General features: G+C 39.2%; 1 protein-coding gene across 2 annotated transcripts in view; it reads right to left on the bottom strand.

Annotated features, from left to right (window-relative positions):
* The window catches only part of LOC125695836 (sodium channel protein type 5 subunit alpha-like), a 204,531-nt gene that overhangs the window by 142,381 nt on the left and 41,904 nt on the right, over positions 1-20,246 (bottom strand). Inside the window, exons 4-7 of one of the 2 annotated variants that reach the window (XM_048950819.1) lie at positions 15,191-15,281; positions 11,659-11,787; positions 8,441-8,532; positions 19-249 (exon numbers count right to left, since the gene is read on the bottom strand). In XM_048950819.1, the coding sequence (XP_048806776.1) occupies positions 19-249; positions 8,441-8,532; positions 11,659-11,787; positions 15,191-15,281 (543 nt within the window). Of the gene's footprint in view, positions 1-18; positions 250-8,216; positions 8,309-8,440; positions 8,533-11,658; positions 11,788-15,190; positions 15,282-20,246 lie in introns of both variants that reach the window. The other variant, XM_048950818.1, reaches the window with a different exon arrangement.

The following is a 20,246-nucleotide window of genomic DNA, read 5'->3' as shown; positions in this document are numbered from 1 at the left end:
GTAAAGAAAAGAATTTACCTGGATCATTAAGAAACTCCTCTGAGCTGTTCCATGTCCTGCCATCCAAGTACAATGTGCCATTGGTGAAGTTAAACTGGGTGTAGTCTCTCACACACTTGTGTCGCAAGTTGCCCATAAAGAGCTGGAGGCCTATGAGGGCAAAGACACTCAAGCAGAAAACGGTCAGGATCATCACATCAGCAAGTTTCTTAACAGACTGGATTAGTGCACCTACAATGGTCTTCAGTCCTAGGGAGATAAAAGCCAAGAGTTTATGGATTGAGACGCTGAAAGATAAGTGCAGATACTTGTTCTGATGAAAATCTGGATAGAAGGGAATATTGGAAGGGTTCCTATTACGTGTTTGTAATTTGACAATGGAAACAGGAGACAAGTGATCACCATGAACATTCAGATTGCCCTACTATCATCTGGACAAAAGTCTTGGTGTTGCTCTTACACACACTTACTAAAAAATGAATGGAAAGAACTGGATGGAGGAACAATGAGAAACAAAAATAACCATGGTTAAAGAAAATATAGAAAGTCATTTATATATTCATGGAGCTGCAGTAAAGACTGTAAAGCCTAAATCCCACTGACTTTTGAGAATATTAATTACTTTTAACCACTGAGATGACTGATAACTTTATCTCTCACTTCAACAGATAAAGAGGTATGGAAACGCCTGATTATTTAACATTTTTTAGTGCCAAATCTTGTTCACTTTTCTCACATGAGTAATTCCTCTCCCTTCAATTCATTTGCTTAAGACAACAAAAATTTGGGATTAGAAGAAAACCAAATAATATGGACAACCAAGTAAATCCAATGGAAACTGTGTAAAACAACCTGAGATTCCAGTAATACCTGGGCAAAGTTAATCATTTTATAACACACTAATGGAGATAAATCATCTTCTTATGATCACCAAAGGTTTTAGTAACACAAACTGTCTTCTGTTTCAGTGTTATTTCATCCTGTAACACTAGATTCATATTATTATCCTGTAAGTATATAGACATAAGTAATTATACTGTTTTCCCAAAGAGTATTGTTTGCTTGTTAAGAAGATCAGCAATATCTGAGCTGGTTGAACATGACATCAATACAACAAAACCCCTTCTATAAACCCTTCTATAGAGTGTCTCCTGTAGTTGGATTAATACCAACTGCTCAATGGAAGCAGATTTGTTGTTTTTTACTACTTGTAATTAATCAATACTCAATAAGTAGTAATCAGTGCTTCTGATAATCAGTGTTACTAGTTTGGCAGCAGTAAAAGAATTGAGTGAAAGGGAAAAACAGAATATGCGAAGAGGAAACATGAGGAATTCTCCTAGGCAATACTCAGAAACATGTAGAATTGCTCACTGAATATGGACATACGCATTAAATCTCAGTTCCCTGGAATTCCACCCCAAGAGTTTGGCAGTAATGAAGGCTGAGTTAGGGCTTTATAATTTAAAATAATGTAAAAAACGTACTTGAGGGTATGTAGGAAGGCAAAGTGCACTTTTGGTCTTGCTTAAAATTCTGTAGATAAAGTAAATGGGAAATCATAGATTCCTAAATGAGGATAAGCTGCTAGAACGGAACCCAGGTCTAGATATCCTTGAATTCAGCAGCCTAAAATACTGCAAGTCCTGCATAAAGCATTGCCACTAGGTTAACCCATGAATGATATTAATGACTATAAAAGTCTTCCAGCCAAATGGGACTGAATCTGATGTGGGGCTGGATATCATCACTAAATTCTCTGTTTACTTCTTGAAGGACAGTTTGTGGCATAAGAACAAAAGGAAAAGGCTCGAAAGTTCCTCTGTATAAAAATAAGGCAAAACATATTGTACAAATATCAGGCAAAAGCTGGATATTCATGGGATCTGCGCTCCTTGTCAGAAACAGATTTTGAAGATGAAGTCAGTTCTGTATCTTGATTAAGTATCTAGATGGGTATTTAGATAAAGGTTAGCTCTTTATATAAAAACGAACTTTTGGAGTTCATTTCTAGGTTTGATGACCAATTTTGATTTGTAAATGAAAAGCATAGCTTTTACATTAATCTAGTCTTGAGTAAACTTTATGTTTTAGTTGTAGTGCAATTCTAAAGGGCTTCCCTGTGTCTCACACTTACCCAGATTGCTATGAAACAAACAATGGGGTGGGGAAAAAGAAATACAATTTGTAGATACAATTTTATTTTTTCATACTCCAATATTATGACATTTTCTCTGTAACTTTCAGTGTTAGCTGTCCTTTAAACACACAGATGCTTCTTCCCTGAAGCTGGTGAAACAGGAAATCTGAACGCAAACTGAGCTTTAAAAAAGGGAAAATGGCCAAGCCACAAATTCTTTCACTTCAGTGCCCTCTGTGAAATCCCTGCAGTACATTCATTTGTTTGTAATACAAATACCAGCTTGGGGCCTGCATTTGTATCCCTCAAGTACACTAATTAATCTCATTCACATTAGCAAAGACAATAGGAGAACTAATGTAAATAGGGATAATATTGGGAAACAATAATGTACAAAACACTAGTCACCAGTAAAGACAGACTGTTTTCAAATGCAGACCCAGTTATTGTTAATTTCAAGGTCATTTCATGTAACGTGCTTTTCTCAGTTTACTTACAGGTTTTTCAAATAGAAGAATATTCCTATGCTGTTTGCTTTATAAGCTCATTCCTTGCAGATATCCAATAATTTCTTAACAAGAGGGCTTTCTGCTTTATTTTATTTTATAATTTCATTTTTTTAAACAGCACATAGACTTCTGAGCAGCTCGGGAATGCTTTAGTAATTCAATTGCTGTAATTAAAGACCACTTAAAAATAACTTGTACTCTGCCTTCTGAAACTTCGTTGCAACTTTCCAAGAAAATAACTTCAGGAGTTGTATACTTACAGTCTAATTGTGTTATTTTCTCATTCTTTAAAAAGAAAATTTGCCCATAAAGTTAAATAGCATCCATCAAGTCACTTGGCACAATCCACTGCTAAGAAAAGTGTTTAAATCACCATTCATTTCAACTTTCTGCCCTTTGAAGGGCAAAGGGTAAATAAGGACAGCCAGAACCTCTTGCAGGTGTTCCACATTGCTCTGAGTCAATCCCCATATTTTGTAAAAGCAATTCTAGATATACTCAAATTTAAACTGCTGTTAAATCTTCTAGATAAATAATCCTCCTTTGAAATATTGCCAATGAGAGCACTGCAATATAGCTTAATAGAAGATACTATTTATGGGGCATTAAAGGCATTTACTTAATTCTTGCAAGTCAAACACCAAACCAGGCAGCATGCAGCAAAAATGGAGGAGCTGATCCAGAGCTGAGTAACGTCTACATCTGTTAATGACTATGGGGCTGTGGATTACTCTTACTGGAGTAATCAGCACAGTGGTCTCCTGAACCACTGAATTCTTCCCACGCTTCTGGGCCAAATCCTGCTTGCATGACATGAGTAACATCGAAGCACCCAAAGTCAGTGGGATGTGGGCTGTACAGGCAGACTGACACCTACAGAAAGCAAGAAGGATTTGGCCCAAGCATTCCTGTTAATACTGGTAGAAATTAATACATTCAGAAGTTAATCAAATAATCAGTTTCCAAATGCAAATCAGAAACCATGGGAAACGCAAGCAACACCGAACAATGAGAAATGGCAAGATCTCACAGCACCATCCATTCCTCCTTCGAGATGTGAGAAAGTATTAGCATAATGACATCCATACCAGATGTTGGCAATCACCTACAGAACATCGGACACTTCCATGCACAGTCTGAAAATCAGTGGGGAGAAAAAGCAAAAACAAAACCAGAGTGTGTCTTGTGCTGTGACTGCCTTCTCCTAGCCTTCTCCTCTTGAAGATGAGCACGTGCCTTGTACGTGTCTGCATGAGTCATGTACGCATACGGGGAGAAGAGCTTGCTCTCAATTACCATCCCTTGTCACCAGCCATGATGAACGTATTTTGTCATTAGCCACTGACACATGGAGCAGCAGAGAGTTTAATACCATGCTGGCAAACTTGAAAGGCTGTCAGCATTTCTGTAGACCATCTCTGCATGAAAATGTGACTGTCAGGCCAGTCTCTGAGGAAGATACAAATATGTCATGTATTTCTCAATTAGCTTCTCCCTGAGCCATGTGATTTGCCCATCGTAAGGATGAAATCTGTCTTTCTGTGGGGGAACTTCAGTGAGATTCAAGCAGTGATCAAGGGTCAGACTCCTCCACGCAGCCTTAATTCTTTCACTCCAATCTCTGTTCTGGCTAACAGTAAAGTACTGGATAACATTCACAGCACTATTTATAGCCTTTAGACTCACACTAAATCAAATGGGAGCTGGATCAGGCCCCGAAGTGCCTTGGCCCAATTTTCTGTGAGGTCACCTTTCGCCTGTATCCTGTCATTTTGTGTGAAATGTCTGTGAAGTACACGACTGTTCTAGAAAGAGCAGAAGAGCTTCTCTGGATACAGGCACGTCACAAAATAGTGATGTCCACAGTGACCTCCATTTTGAGGCTCTTGTTGAGGGGCCATTGAAGGGTATACCTGAGGTCTTTGAATTACCTCAGTTATTAATTATCACAAACACATTGGTGATTTGCATGCAGATCAATAATTGGAGACCTCCAAATCACAGGAAATGTTCCTGTTGAGTACACTGGGATTTGGATACGCTGGTTGGGGGAGACAAATGGGAAACTTCAGTGGGTTGTCCTACAGCTGATCCTTCTATCTGGAAGGAAGATAAATGAATCTGGTTGCCATGGCAATGAACAAGATGCTAATTAATAAATAAAATCACTGAGAGTTAAAGGTTTTACATTCCCAAGCAGAGAATGTTTGCTATTTCTAAGAACCTGAACATAAGGGCTATAGGAAGAAATTAAAAACATTTTTATGCAATGAGTCTAGATAAACAGCTTATCAGCTACTGTACAAAGCTCATCTTCCCTGATACCATGGGAAACTGGAAAACAGAATGAAATGGGTGTGCTTAGTTTGAAAAGGGAAAACTGAGAGGATCCTGGAGGGTCCTCAGGTATATTAAAGGCAGCCAAAGAGGGTAAGGCACTGACCCAACCTCTCACTGGTAGTGCACCAAGACAGGGTGAGGTTGAATGGGGGTCAGGAGATGCCAGCATGACACCATGCAGACGCAGCCCCAGATGCCTAGAGAGCAGGAAGCACAGCTTAATGCTAGATGCTAACATTTAGGTTGCCGAATCTGGAACCCTCCTCCTAGGGCAAAAGTAAAAGTAATGAGTTGAGCTAAGCTCAGCCTCGAACCCTGTGGGGAGTGGACCCAAAGTTTGGGAGATCATTTTAAATCCTATGAGTGCACATCCCCTAAAACTCCCCGTGCCTGCTTGCGCACTTAGAGCAAGGCATTAAAGATAAGTGAGATTTTTAAAAGCACTAATTGTTAGCTTTGTCGACTCCCCCTGGAGTCAATACTGAAACTCATTGATTTCAAGTGAAGCAGAATGCCTTTGAAAACCAGCCTCTAAGTGCTTTGCTGGACAGAAGCCTTACACTGTGGAGGACTTGGCTACTTTTGGTAAGCAATTTCACTGAGCATGCTGAGCCCAAGTACGTTTGTGCAGACATAACTACCTGATAGAGAAGGGTGATCAATTTTATTGAGGAAAAGCTCGGATATTTGCAATGTGAGTACATTTCAGTGCTTCTCTCTGAAGACATAAAAGAAGAAAAAAAGCCCACCTTTTCTGTTCTCCATAGCAGATGCACTCAAAAATCTTACGAAAGATATCAGCATTCATTACCTCTTCATTTTTAGCCCACTGTGGAATGATATTTCATTCTAGCACAAGCCTGTGTCATTGTCAAAAAATCAGACTGAAATCCAAGTAAACACAGCATCATGCCCGATATTTCTTTGTTAGACATATATTTAGACACAGACATATAGTAGACATATATTTAACATGTCTGACCAAAACAAAATTGAACTGGTTCCTTGAAACTATCTATTAAAAAAATCACAAAGAAAAAAAGAAAAGAAAAAGCATATCCTCGTTTTACAGGCAGCTAACTGATCCTTAGCAATTTGTAGCTCTCAACATCTATAATTTAAACATGCTCACAGCCCAGGTAATCTTGACAATAAAATTTAGGGCCAGATATTTTATTTGCATATCATTATGCAGCCATGTCAGCAAATAATTCAATTACAAGTACCTAAAAATGCAGTTATCAAAAGAATAATTCCATAGGAAGAAAGAAAACAAGAAAATGTGAGTTGCTATGTATCATTCTAATAAATAACATTCATATTTCTTCTTTTTCTATTAACCCACAAATGGAAAACTCTGTATTCATTATCGTTGAAAGGCTTTAGTGAACTTTACAATAAAGCTTTTCTGAATATCTCTATTCTCCTCATCAACCAAAAAAACAGTCACTGTTTATCACTTTATATAAAGCAAGATGCAGAACATCAGAAAATCGCTATGCATGTAACTCAGCAAAATTGACAGGCTCTGCTCTGAAGAAGCACAAGATTGAGACAAGATGGAAGGTGAAAGGTGTCCCCTGGAGAAGGCTGTCCCTCTAAGTTAGCCTTCAAATCCTTCCTGCCAAGGAAGTTAGGAAACTCTGCTTTTATTTCTGATTACCATCCCACATGATCTACAAAACTGCTCAACTTGCTGTTCAGCTCTGTTCTTTAAAAGCTAAATTTTGACCTATACTTTCACTAAAAAGTAGTAAACTTTTGGACCCATGCGTACATTTCTTTAATCTCTCAATTCCAGAATTCCCATTTCCACTTTATACTTGTGAGTGTTGGTGATTAGTCCCTGGATGTTTATGCCATGGCTTTTGTATACATTTGTTTTATTATACATGAGTGACATTTTGATAGGAACAGAGGGGTTGGCCTCAAGTTGTGCCAGGGGGGTTCAGGTTGGGGTATGGCCTCAAGTTGTGCTGGGGGGGGTTCAGGTTGGATACTGGGAAATATTTCTTCTCAGAAGGAGTGGTGCTGCACTGGCACAGACTGCCCAGGGAGGTGGTGCAGTCACTGTCGCTGGAATGTTCCAGAACCTTGGAGATGTGGCACTGAAGACACAGTCAGTGGGCAATACTGACAGTAGTTGGATGGTTGGACTAGATATCTTGGAGGTCTCTTCCAACCTTACTGATTCTATGATTCTATGATAATTCAGGTGTGCATAAAACAGTAGATGGCCAAACCTTTCTAATCCTAAAGAGCTGTGCACAAGAATCTGAGCAATCTCAATGCTATGCATATTTTTGATGTGTGATTGCCAGCATCTGTTCAGGATTATCACCAATAGGATCTACCATGCACGGTTTTTGCTATCTTCTCTACCTTGCCATGCAGGTTGGAGATGTTAAACACTGAGGCTGAATGAGACCTGTCCATAGATAATGCTCAGCAAGAATTTATCATAACATGTTTAGTCCTTACTGGACTGCATAAATTACTAAACAAAAAGTATTAACTACTATTTTCAGAAACAGAAGTAAAATAGGTCATAAGCAATGAAAATAAGCTTCTTTCAACACCAGACCTATATGAAAACTGTTATATTGTTGAGGGGTAGCTGTGCTGGAATCATGGTCTTTAATATGTAAGAAAATGTGATTTGGTGAAATGTTGAATCCACCAAAATTAATGACAGAACTTTTCTGATCTATGCAAGGTCTGAAATTTAAGCACTGTTTCTATCACAAGCAGGTGGACAAGCACTAGGACAAATCAGGCTACCTGTGCTTGCAGTCTTGAAGCTCATAGCACAGATTTGGATTCCAGTTTGGAAGTTCTCTTAAACACAAATACACACCTTGAGGTCATTCACCTTCCATTTTTAAAATCAATATCTGAAGATTTTAAAGGAGTTTTGTTGCCATTCTCACAGTTCATGAATGAGCACTTTGTGTTTGCGATTCATGAGCCACTGTATGCAGCCCGTCTTCCAGCAGCACTCGTTTTAGTGAGGTCTGTACTTTTGGAAGTACTCTAATTCCTTCTGCCCACAGAAATGGTATTGGGAAACATATTGGAGAAAGCTATTCTATTGACAGGTCACATTCCCTACATTCCTCCATTTCCTGATCAGTATCTATGGTTAAGTCACTTGTATTGACTGTGATTACTACTGGAAATGGCATGTAGGCTTTAATGGCAGCCGGAGTGTTTAACCTGGTTTTCACCTGAAATGACTGAGATTGTTTTCAGCGCCCGCAGTACTCTGAACGTTCGCAAGGCTGAGACATTGCCCAGGTCCACAAATTCAGTTATGTATCTGTAACAAGGGAAAGTCACACACAGACAATGACAAAACACCAGCAAAAAACAACAGTCAAGGGGACAAAGAGAGACAGAGAAAGAATCACTTGTAGCTGAGAGCCAAAACAGAAGGATCGAGGCTTCTTACCTGGGATTACTGAAATAGTTTTTAAAGCTCTCAATACCCTGAAAGTCCGAAGAGGTGAAACACTGCCTACATTCACAAATTCTCCTACATACCTGTAGAATTAAGTCACAGTTATTTGGAATTATACAATAGAGTACGAGACTTGTCTGAATGAAGAATGCATTCACATATAGCAGGAGTGAACGCATCTGAATGAGAGGTGACTCCACTTTTCTGGCTGCTCTTTGATGCCGTTTGTCCCAGGTTTTTCATAGCACACATTATTGCAAATGTTTCTTGAACTATTAAACTAATCTAACAGGCATCAATTCGTTAAAACTGTGGTTGAAATTTGTTATCAGACTGTTCAGCAACAAATACTGTGAAGATTTTATTATCGCGTATTTTAACCAAAATTTTTTGCATTATAGGAAACATTAAGAATTGCTTTGCTGCTCTTAAAAAATACAAAATAAAAGCTTTGAGTACTTAAGTAATTTTAGTAATGACTTCCACGAAATATGTATAGAACAACATGGGAAAATATCAGTGCAAATATTTCTACTGGGTTATTTATTGTACAGCGCTCTACTGTGTGGTAAAGCAGATGCTGGTTTCAAGAGAACCTTAAAACTTTTTTTGATTTTGTACATCAAATCCATGCCCTATGGCTGCTGGAAGAAGACTTTTGGATAAATATAACTGAAAACCTACTAAGCCTATTTATGATTAAAACAGCAATCCCAGCTATTCACTGTTGTGTCTATTCTGGACATCAGGGAGACCCATACAACAGCAGAGCAAAATGCTCCCAGGAGGGTCAGCTACAGAATGAGTTGGCTTTATTACTGTTTCCAAAATTATTTCCACCAAAACAGTATGCAGTAAAACCACAGTCATCACTGTATCTTCTGGACCCTATTATGTGGCTATTTACATTTACCTACTTTACTTCTTTGAGGCATTTGTTTTCATGTGCCAAGGATAAAACTCACTTGGCTATCTGACAAAGACTGCTTAAGTGAGTTCTGTGCAAAGGACTCTGCAGGAGGACAAAGCACCCTTTCCATAGCTGCTAACCTACATTATGTTCTGGAAGAGCAGTACTGTTTCTCCTCTTTATAGTTTTACAGGGGAGTCTGGCATTTACCTATCTGGTCATTCCTCCCCAGGTGTACCCAGCACTTCTTTCCCAGACTCTTCTGCAACGTGCAAGGGTGTAAAATTAGGGGAGAAGCAAAGGCATGGGAGTATGGTTTTGCAGACCAGAGATTTGTACAAACACATTAATAAGCATATTAGACAAACACTTCTGCTGCATGTTCACAATACTCAACTAATAGAGATTTTATCAGTTTCTTGGATGAAATTGCAGCAGCTCAGTGTCTCTACCATGGGGAGCAAGAAGCAGCTGAAATTCCCATTCCAAGTTTTCCATTTAGCAAGGGAATTGTTTAGAGTCTTTAAGAATGTGGCAGGGCATTTTCCAACTCAGAGCTACAGCAACCTATTCCTTTCCTGTTCTAGAAAGTCTCACTTGTCTGATAAATGGTTATCTAATCAGGGGCAGTCTCCTAAATTTTCCTGAATCCATCCATGCCCGCAGAAGGCATGGCTGTGCCTGCTAGCACAGGGTGGGAGAAAAGCTGTGAAAACCTCTGGTGCACTGATCTCTAATGAGCTGGTAAAAGCTACTCTCCACAACCCTAATTGTGCTATTTCTGCCCCAAAAATAAGGAGGTAGGAACTTATTCTGCAGTAACTCTACAGGACCTGATAGTCATTCCACTGTAACACCCATCAATGAAATAATATTTCCTGTTAGATCAAAAGCCTTTCGTCCCTCTAAATTTCATGCCCTTTTATCAGGCTCTCCACCCCATACTGGTTTTGTTTCCAGATACAGAAATACCACTAGCTACAAGCAAAGATAACAACCTTACTTTAAATTCGATCATACTTTAAATCACTTGCAAATCATGGTTTACATGAAGGGTAAATCTTATCGGAACAGAGAACAGTATCCAATGCTTTGCACTATCTGCAGCATACTTGGGAAGGAGGTTTCATTGTACATATGAAGATCATACTGCAGTCACCATTAGCTCTTTCACTGCTGCCTTTAGGCTCAAGGAAGCAGTTGCAAATAGTGAGTACAAATTCTTTCTTTTCGGTACCCAAACTCCCATTCCTTCTTTTCTAATCTAAAATTGTTTCTTTCCAGTTCTATAAGCTTGAAAGAAATATCCAGATCTTGTCTGTGCTGACTGCTCAGACACAAATTTCAATTTAGAAAACAAGATGCTCCCAGCGGATTTTGGCATAGCTGGTTGGGATGATAACCCAACTTGCTCCCAAACTGAGATGAGGTAGAGCAGATACACTGTCAAGGCTGCAAGTTATTGCTCATCTTGCCCTTTTTCTCTCTGCTCATTTCTACCTTAATGTCAAAAGCCTTCTTCCTCTAGAATACAGGAAACCAATGCACTAAAGGTAATGACAAACTCAGAGCCCTGCATAGGAATTCCCTGCTTCACATACTGATGGATAAGACAGAGAAGTGACATTTTGGATTGTTCTGTCCTGCCTCTAAAACTAAACACTACAGAATTACATGGCTTGAGGAAAGGTTTAGCTGAGAAAAATATCTAGCGTGTGCTGGCATCCCAAAGCTCCTCCCCATCTGCCTTGCATATTTTGAAACACTTATCACAATGGCCATATGTCAGTTTGGCCAAATCTGTAGTAATACAGTAACAGATACAAAGATGTGGCCTTGGGCTGACCTACAGAAATAATCGGGAATCTTCCCAACGAAGTCTATATAGATTTTATAAGTCTTCATGTTTTCCTTCTGCTGAACATTACCAAGAATATTAGCCCTGATCCTGGCATACCACCACTGACTTCACTGATCCTTTCTGCTGTTTGAACTAAGTTTGGGTTGAACCTTTTTTTCCAATTTTGGTTCTAGTCAAATATCATGGGCCCAGGCATTCAACTCAAATGTAATCAGTTTCCCCAAAGTAGTCTGGTTTACTGACAGAATGGACCTGAGAAATCTTGCTCTGAAACCACTCAGGAAAACAAATACTATCTTAAAATACTTCAGCATTTTCTCATTTTCAATACAACTTCGGTGAAAACAAAAATAAACAAAAAGTCACAGCTACACAACTTAAAAATATATATCTACTGCTCATCACTGTCTCAAAAAAATAAAAAGAAGGGCTACTTACGCCATAACAATAACACTGAAATCCAGCCAGTTCCATGGATCTCGAAGGAAGGTGAATTCTGTCATGCAAAATCCTCTTGCCAGTATTTTTATCAATGACTCAAAAGTGTAAATGCCAGTGAAAGTGTACCTGGGGAATAAAGTGTCCGAGATAAGCAACAGCATTAACAAGCAGTTGAGAGAAGAGATGGTGGAGGCACGCGCAGCCCAGCCCTTGTCACAGGAGACACTCCTGCCCACCTTGTTGGGTTTGCTCATGAAGGTTGTGGCTGCAGCACTGGGGCTGCCTGCAAGCATGTGTGGACCAAGGAACATGTAAGAAATGGGAAAGCGCTCATGACAGCCACAGGATGAAGATAAGTTTCACCAGAGGGTGTACCTTGATGAACTCTCACTCATTAAGGCATGAATACTATGCTGATAAGCTGCACTATGGGACTTCCAAAGCTCTGCCTGCAGTCGCCAGTGAAAGGGGAAAGGATTATGCAGCATTCCTTGCTGTTTCTCATATTTGATGGACAATGGTTGTTCCATTCATACCTCTCATCTCTTCCTGCCCAGGCTGTTTTGAAGGACAGCACTTAAAAAATGTTGCCTCCTTCATTTTCTTAGCTAAAAGTGGTGTCCTTCCTGTAAAATTCCACAATCTGTTTAAATCACATCAGCTCTCAGAATTAAACAGCAGTACGTCATCACTGGAAATGAGGAAACCAACCCCTGTCCCAACACTGCAGGTTCTAATTTTGACCTGCTTGACAGTAAAAGAGATACAAGGGTCCCCTGAATACAAGTTGTTTATTACTGACAGCCTCTTCACATTGATATTAGGTAGAGCACACACATTTTACCTTTCACAATAAAGATTCTACTTGTAATAATATTTAGCAAATTCTCTGTGGGGGAAAGTAACGCATCTGACTTACAACACTCAGATCGGTATCCACTCAGGGCTCTAACTGCCAACAGAGATATACTTCAGGGCACACATCAGCTCTTTTAATAATATGCTTCTATCTGAGATATCCAGCCCAAAGGGACTTGGTATTCTAGGATCTATTTCAATAAAAATAATAAATGTTTAGCATCCACCACTGATAATCCTCTTTTCCCTAGATGAAGATGTAGATGATAACAAAGCAGAATTCTTGTGAGGCTGCTATATACCTAATCCTAACTCTATATACACATATATATTTTTTTAAATCCCACAGAACACAAACTTCATAAGCCTTAATACTTCCACTGGAAACACTAGCATGAGCTTTCTGTTTAGTTGTCTGTTTAGAACCTAAACATCAGTAGCTACAATGGTATCATCACATAAACAAAAACAGAGAAACAAACAAGACCTGGAACAGCTGGTGGGGAAAAAAAAAAAAAAAAAAAGAAGTGTAAGCAATTAAAGGTGGTAATAACAAAAGAAATGCATTATTCAAAAGCAGGAAATGTTTCCTCTTAGTTGTATACTCCTCTGATTTGCAACTGGGCAAAAGTACAAGTAGTGGCAAATCTGATGGCCTCCTGCCCTTCTGTCACACAGCACAGCTAGTTACACATCCTATAAAACCTCAGTGTGCTTCACCTTAAAAAGGAGATAAGCAGGACTGCTTTTACATGCAGCAGTGCATGTAAAGCCTTCCTCACACCTCCTTTATGACCACACACCTACACAGTATCTTGTACCCAGCTCTTCATTGCTCTTAGTTTTATTCTCGCCTTACAAATATAGGTCACTCCTGTGAGTCTCTTTAAGCATGTGTATTCAGTAATACATGCAGAAAACGCATGCAAAAAAAATAAATATACTTAACGGTACATAAGCTCATTAAAATGATAAAGCACTTGTATTTTTTCAGCATGTCAGATGGTTTAATTGATTGTATAATCATCATCTAATTCTAAACGGATCGGGCAAAGTCCTCCAGCAACTGAGCAGCCTCTTCAACAATACAAGTCAGGGTTTGTTTAAAGTTTTTAGTGGGGGTAAGTGGAATTGATTCTTTCTTTCTTTCTTTTTCTTTCTTTCTTTCTTTCAAAAATGTAAAATATTTATTCTGTTTTCAAGGCAGATCTAGGACAAATATTTGCACAGCGTTACTCCTGCATCCCCTGGAGGGGAGCCTCTGGAACAGTCCTCAAAAGGAGTCGTTTTTGATTTTGCTCTCTTAATTTGAGGAGGAAAAGCTGAGAGGTATGAGGGGACACAGTAAAAGGGGAAATATGGAAGAAAAAGGATTCACTCCATGCTGCATGACTCCATTTGCTTTTCAGCTCTACGCCTCTTGCATGCCCTGCTCAACGCACTGATAACATCATTCATATTTTCCTGTCTAAGGAAGACACACCAACCACTCTGATATTTTCTTTCAAAACTTCAAAGTCCTTGGCTGTAGACCCACTGACCAAATTTCAACACACATGGATGAGATGTTTGTGTTTCATCTACACACACCGTTAACGTGGTATGGTGTGACATTTTTTTCAATAAGGACAACATCAGGAGAAAAGGAAAGTCACAGACATACTTGAGGGTACAGGAACACTGTACAGAAATACATGAAACATCCTGGGACTAGGATGTTAGTGTGATCAGATGAAATATTTGGTTCAGAGCTGCCTATAATTAGTAATTTATGGCCTAGAAGACGTCCCCTGCACGATTCTGTGAAACCTGAAATAAGGGCATGTGCTGCCTCTCCTCACAGCCCTGCACAGACCAACCACAAGGCTATCTAACAGCAGATGGTCATGTTTATCATATGTCAGTCAAAAATAAAAAGTGTGTTCTGATTGGTTCAATGAGCCAAAATAATTGTTTAATGCACTGTAGGTTGATTAGCTTGTGCATCTGGTATCTCTTTCTGAAAGGAGCATTTTAAAGCAACTTAAGGAAATGAAATGGGCTTTCTGAAGCCTGCTAAACCCTTTTAAAATTCACTTTAGAAGAGAAGTAAAAAGAACGTTGAGCAACATCTTTGCTGTTTTATTTTCTGATGATTTCACAAGCTAAAAAGAGAGGAATACTCACAAAAGCGTGAGTATTATACCTCATAATGTACACCTACCAATGATTACAGGGGAACGCTATTCATGATATGCTCAGTCCAGAAGAAACTTTTGTTTCCAATGTGAGTTGAAGGACAGAACTATGTCCTGGAATTATTTTCTGAAATAATTCAAGTCCATCAGCCTATTTTAATGTGCCCAATGTTGAATCTCTTGCATAGGAACCATGGAAGGCTGGCCAGTTTCAAATGGAGTTCTCATCATAGTGATTTCATTCTGATGTAGCATAGCAGGTACATTTAGCAATAAGTATGAGCTTGGAAGACTGAAAATTGTTAGTTTACTTACTAAGGGAGTTTTCACAGGCAAGAAACACCTGGCAAAACATTTTGTCAGGACAGATACTATGGTCAGTGATACTGGAAAGAAATGAGACAACAGCAAACAAGAGGAAAAGAACGTAACAAACAGAAGAGGAAGGACACAAGATAAGGATGGGATGGCTGTAAGCCACCCAGGATACTTACTCAACATATTTATTCCATGATGGAGTCTCTGACTGTGCCATGAACACACAATTAGTTAAAATAGTGCACATAATAAACATACTGAACAATGTAAATAGGTGAATTAAGGAAAAAAAAATGCGTTTGTTAAGAGACTTCATACATTTTTATCATTTCATATAAGACTCAACAACTCACTCACAATTTCCAGCATTTAAAAAAAATCATTTGTTTCCTATTGCATAAGGAAAAAAAAAGTAATTACAGAAACACAGAAAAACTGAGTGATTCTTGTCTGCTTTTTTTTCATTGCATTCATCTTTTAAGCGTGCTTTACAGAGTAAACAAACACATCGCCTCAGCAGTGTTCTGAAAACATGATACCTTAAATTTACAGCTGGTCAGATGACAAAATGCATAGGTGCACAACTTTGCATGAAAAGCAGGATTAGACTCATGTAAGTATATACAGAAAAACCTGTGTCTGCAAATTCTGATCTTACTTTGCATCCTGAAACTTTTCTCAGGCAGCAGGCAAAGCTGCTCTCTATCCAAACTCTCTAATCTAACATGCTTGAGGTCTCATGATCAGTATGCATTTCACCAAAAGCTAATATGAGTTTCATAGTATTAATTTCAAGGCTTGGTCAGAAAACCTCATTGGAAAATATACAGTCTTGATCTGCAAAGCTGAGTGTTTCAGCTGAGGAACGAGCTTCCCTATCTGGAGGCTAGAATGAGCCTCCCTTGTGTACAGTCTGTACATTAATGGCTAAGTTGAGGCCATAAATACAAAGAAGAGCACCCTAAATCAAATTCCTGAAATTCAAAACATAGTTCACTGAACTGCTCTGCTAAAAGCACATGCTACTCTTTGTAACCATGATGGGTTCTCCTGCATAAATATAAAAGTACATAAAAGTACATCCCACGCTCCTGGAGAGAAAGTTTAAGGAATGAGTTTAAGTGGACAGAAGTTAAACATCCTACAGTCCAGTCAACAGCCTGGGACTCTTCTCAGAGAAGAATAGCAATGTCCAAACGTAAACTTCTTTTGACTTCTTCAAAAGAAAAGTTTACTTGTTTCCTTGTTTTATCCATTTACCAATCCCATCGGTGGTAGTTTTCTGAGAATAGTAGAACTGTTCTGTCACAGACCCAAAATCTCTGCTGAGTACAGAGTGGAACGTTTTCCAAAGGGCCCCATAAGGCACTGTGACATTAAATTGGTAGTAACCAATCTGCATGTTCCCCTGTGCCATTCAGAGAGCAGTAATTGAACCCAGAGGGACTGCTCATCTCACAAACATTTTCCACTTACGGAGCTGACAAATCCTGCTGAAGGACTGGAAAGATGGATGATATCCAGACTTATTTATTCAAGTCAGCTTGAGATGTGTCTCTGAGAGTCGTTTACCTGGTTAACACAATGAGGTTGTAAACTGCAGCTGGCCTAGAATACGCTGTATCACACTCAATGCATCACCTACAGTGAAAAGCAACGAAAACAATAATAATATAGCAGAGTGGTATCTTCAGGCCATGCCAAACAAGAACTATCCTCCAATTGCAAGCAAAGAAATTTCTCTACAACCACTCAATTTAGGCTCACTAGTCTGATGGATACATCCCTATTTCCTCGTGGTGTAAGCTCAATCTAAAAGTGAGCTTTTCCAAGGTGACATCACTTTCTTGTTTGAACACCAAAGAGAATATTCATGAGGATACAGTTTGAAAACGTCAGGAGTCAGCTTTGGGATATTAAATGATCTATCAATTCTAACTGAGTTTCATGACCAAGCTCAAAACTGCAAAGAATTTAAAAGAAAGAATCACTCTAGCTAGTTATGCACTGAAGTCGGATGTCTGTTAGAAAGTAGACACAGAAATTCTTACACAAGGAAAATTAGCATTCCTGTCTGAAATCAAATACAATTGTTCACACAGTAGAAGTTGTTGATCATTATCTACTCAGAAAAGACTAAGTAAAGGAGATTAAATTGATGCAATCTGTATTATCACTATTGTCTGTCACCTATCTTACAGCTGCTATTACTTCGAGCATCTGCTGATCCATGAGCTGACATGAATCATGCACATAGCTAACACACTCCAAAAGGGTACATGGGTTGCACACTCTGTTATGGACCACAAATCCAACATAATAAGCTACACATTAGGAATCCTTCCTGCAGTAAATTGAATCTGACATTTATTTCCAGTCTGAAGTTACAGAATGGCATCTTATGCAGACTGCAGAAAGAATTCCTAAAAGTTATAAATTTTATCTTCCAGCACAAAAATACTGAGCAAAACACTGCATACCTTGTATTCTAGACTTCATTATGATGGATAATAGTTAATTAGCAGACTGAACATTGGTGTCTCTTTAAGTAATCACTGCCAAATTACATATAATATGGGCAACCAAAGGTTAGTTCCAATCAATAGTACACATAATTGGTGCTTCACAAGGTCTCATTTTCTACTACCAAGGAAAATGTATAAAATCAGATAGAAGAAAGGCTGCAATCACAAAATGTGAACACAAATTATGAATTCTAAAAGGAGACTTTTTTAGATGGGACAGAATCCATAATTCTAACACCGAGGAAGGTAATTTTGGCCTAAAACCTATTCTGAATCAGTGACAAATTGAGACCAACTATCTATAATACCTAGAAAAATCAGGAACTAGTAATTGCGATGTTTTTATACAGAACAGTAAACTGCTCTGCTTGGAGAAACCAGGGACAGCACAGAGCTGTTTTTGGCTTGCAGGCAAGAGCAACAAAGAGAAGCCTTTTAAGCGTAAGGCATAAATGAAATGCTACCACTTAATCTTAGTAAATAAAGATGCTAATAGCTAATAGAAGGTAAAAAGTTTTCAACCACTACTTCTATTTTGCATTTGCTATAGACCAAAGGGAGGCAGACCTTCTCCACCCATGTCCTCTATGACAGAAATGGGCCGGAGCCTTGTTGGGGCATCTGTCTGCACCTCATACAGTCTGAAGAGGAAGGGAAATATCTGGAAGAGGTTCAGGGCCATGCTGTTAACTGAAGCGATTGACTTTACTGGAGGTTGTTATCCTGTGGATGCTTTCCCATGGAACAGTGTGCTTCTGAATGACAAGAGTAACTATGTTTGGATGGATGAGCAGTCAGTATACAAGATCTATCCTGCCTAAAGTCTCAGAGGAAGAACTCAATAGAAAGCCACTTAACCAAGAAATGTGACCCCCCACAGCTTCTACAGAGGATGATCTTATTCTGTCCTCTCTCTTCTGTTCTACTGTTGGCCTTCGAGGTACATTCAAGTGACAAGCAAAGGAAATATGGCCTCTACTAAAGATGTTGCTTCAGACACTTACGTGACAGAGTACCATTTGTTAATGCTCTTTTTTGGCCTTGCTCCAGGGGAAATAAAGACTGCTTGATTACACTCACGCAAGGCAACAGATCTGGTTCCCAGATTCATATCTGTGATATTATTCGCTTGAGTACTTGCCCATTCAGGCTCCTTTCTGCCTGGGATATTGACTTCCTGCTCAGCCAATTGCCCTTTGTGCTTCAGGATGGTTCAACAGCCCTTTATCGACAGAAAACAACACAGTGCCTAATGCAGGAACCTCAGCACGGAGAGGCTGGGACTGAAGCTCCCGCCTCCTGCCCGTGCTGGCTGAGGGCTGAGCTGTTGGATTGTCTGACATTATCAACACAAGGCGATAACCTGGCTCTTTCCGGAACTAAAAGGCTGTTAGGATTGCAGCCTTCCACTCCTGAAAGGTTACACTCCTTATCTCCCGTATTTCTTCTCCTGATAGGTCTTTGAAATTCACTCCTTTGTGCTCTTTGTCCTTGGAAGAAATGTGATAAAGACTTCTTGCACACTTCTCTTATGGCTGACTTCTACCAAGGACGTGTCATTTCTGTGTATTACACACACCTGTGACCTCGAGGCTTCATGGGCTGTGTGCAAGAAAGGGAGAAGAAAGAACAAACCTCCAGACGTGGAGCCAATATTTACACAGACCTTTTCTAAGAATCTCAGTTTTCATATTCTTCTCTTAGCCGCAGCTGTGGAAATCAAGAACTTCAGCAAAGCTGTGCTGGTGTAACCATACCTTGTAAACACTGTTAGGCTCTGGGTATGCAGCAGCGTCTGCTGCACTGTTGTAACCTGACCCAGAAACAAATTCCTCTGCAAAATGCTATGTTTTTCCTTCATAACAGTAAAAACACATTAGATGATATCACATACTCAATTTTTGCATATACTTATTGTTACCATATTGCGATTGTATCACTTTTAACTATTTCTCCTCTTGCTAGAACACCTATATTCCCACTTTTTATGTTTTCCCCACTGCACAGATCTCTGGAATCTGGTTTATTCCCCTGCTTTTTTCCACAAAATTTGATAACAAATGAGTGATTCTAAAAGGCTACTTACTTAGTGTTAGTTCTCTCTGACAGACATGGGCATAGCAGCTGTGGGATTTCCATCACTGAAATGCCACACAGTCATCACATCACCCTGTACAGTCTTTGAATTATCACTACTGGGTCACTCATGCACACTACTCATTCCTAGCTGGGTAGCAAGTTGCACAAAAAAGGAAAACTAACAAAACAACAAAACAAGCTTGAAAATATTTTCTTTCAGGAAAAAAATTATTCTGAGGCAATTCAAGATCAAATTTTGTCTGCATATGGTCACAGAGTCTCATGGGAGAGACTGCTTAAGCCCTCAATGGCAAAGCTCTTCCATAGTGCACATCTCCCTGGACATGCTCCAGCCTCACAGCTCCTTTCCTGCCTCAGGTATTGCACCACTTTCCTTCCATCTTCTGACTCTTTCCCAACCATGGTCGGACACTTCACACCTTTCAAAACTAAATCTCATCAAACTCTCAAGAGAGGCTCACAGTACCATAATATAATCACAGTCATAGCTCAAATTGCAATATAACAAGGGGAAAAAAATCAAGTTTTTCTGTATATACAAACAAATGCATCAGAAAAATCTAAAACAACTTAATTAAATTAACTGCTTTCGCACTTTCTGTGTTTA

The sequence above is a fragment of the Lagopus muta genome, chromosome 7 (genome assembly GCF_023343835.1).
Source record: "Lagopus muta isolate bLagMut1 chromosome 7, bLagMut1 primary, whole genome shotgun sequence".
In the NCBI taxonomy this organism is placed as follows: Eukaryota; Metazoa; Chordata; class Aves; order Galliformes; family Phasianidae; genus Lagopus; species Lagopus muta.
Note: the sequence above shows the minus strand (reverse complement) of the source record. Positions and strands in the feature narration are given on the sequence as shown.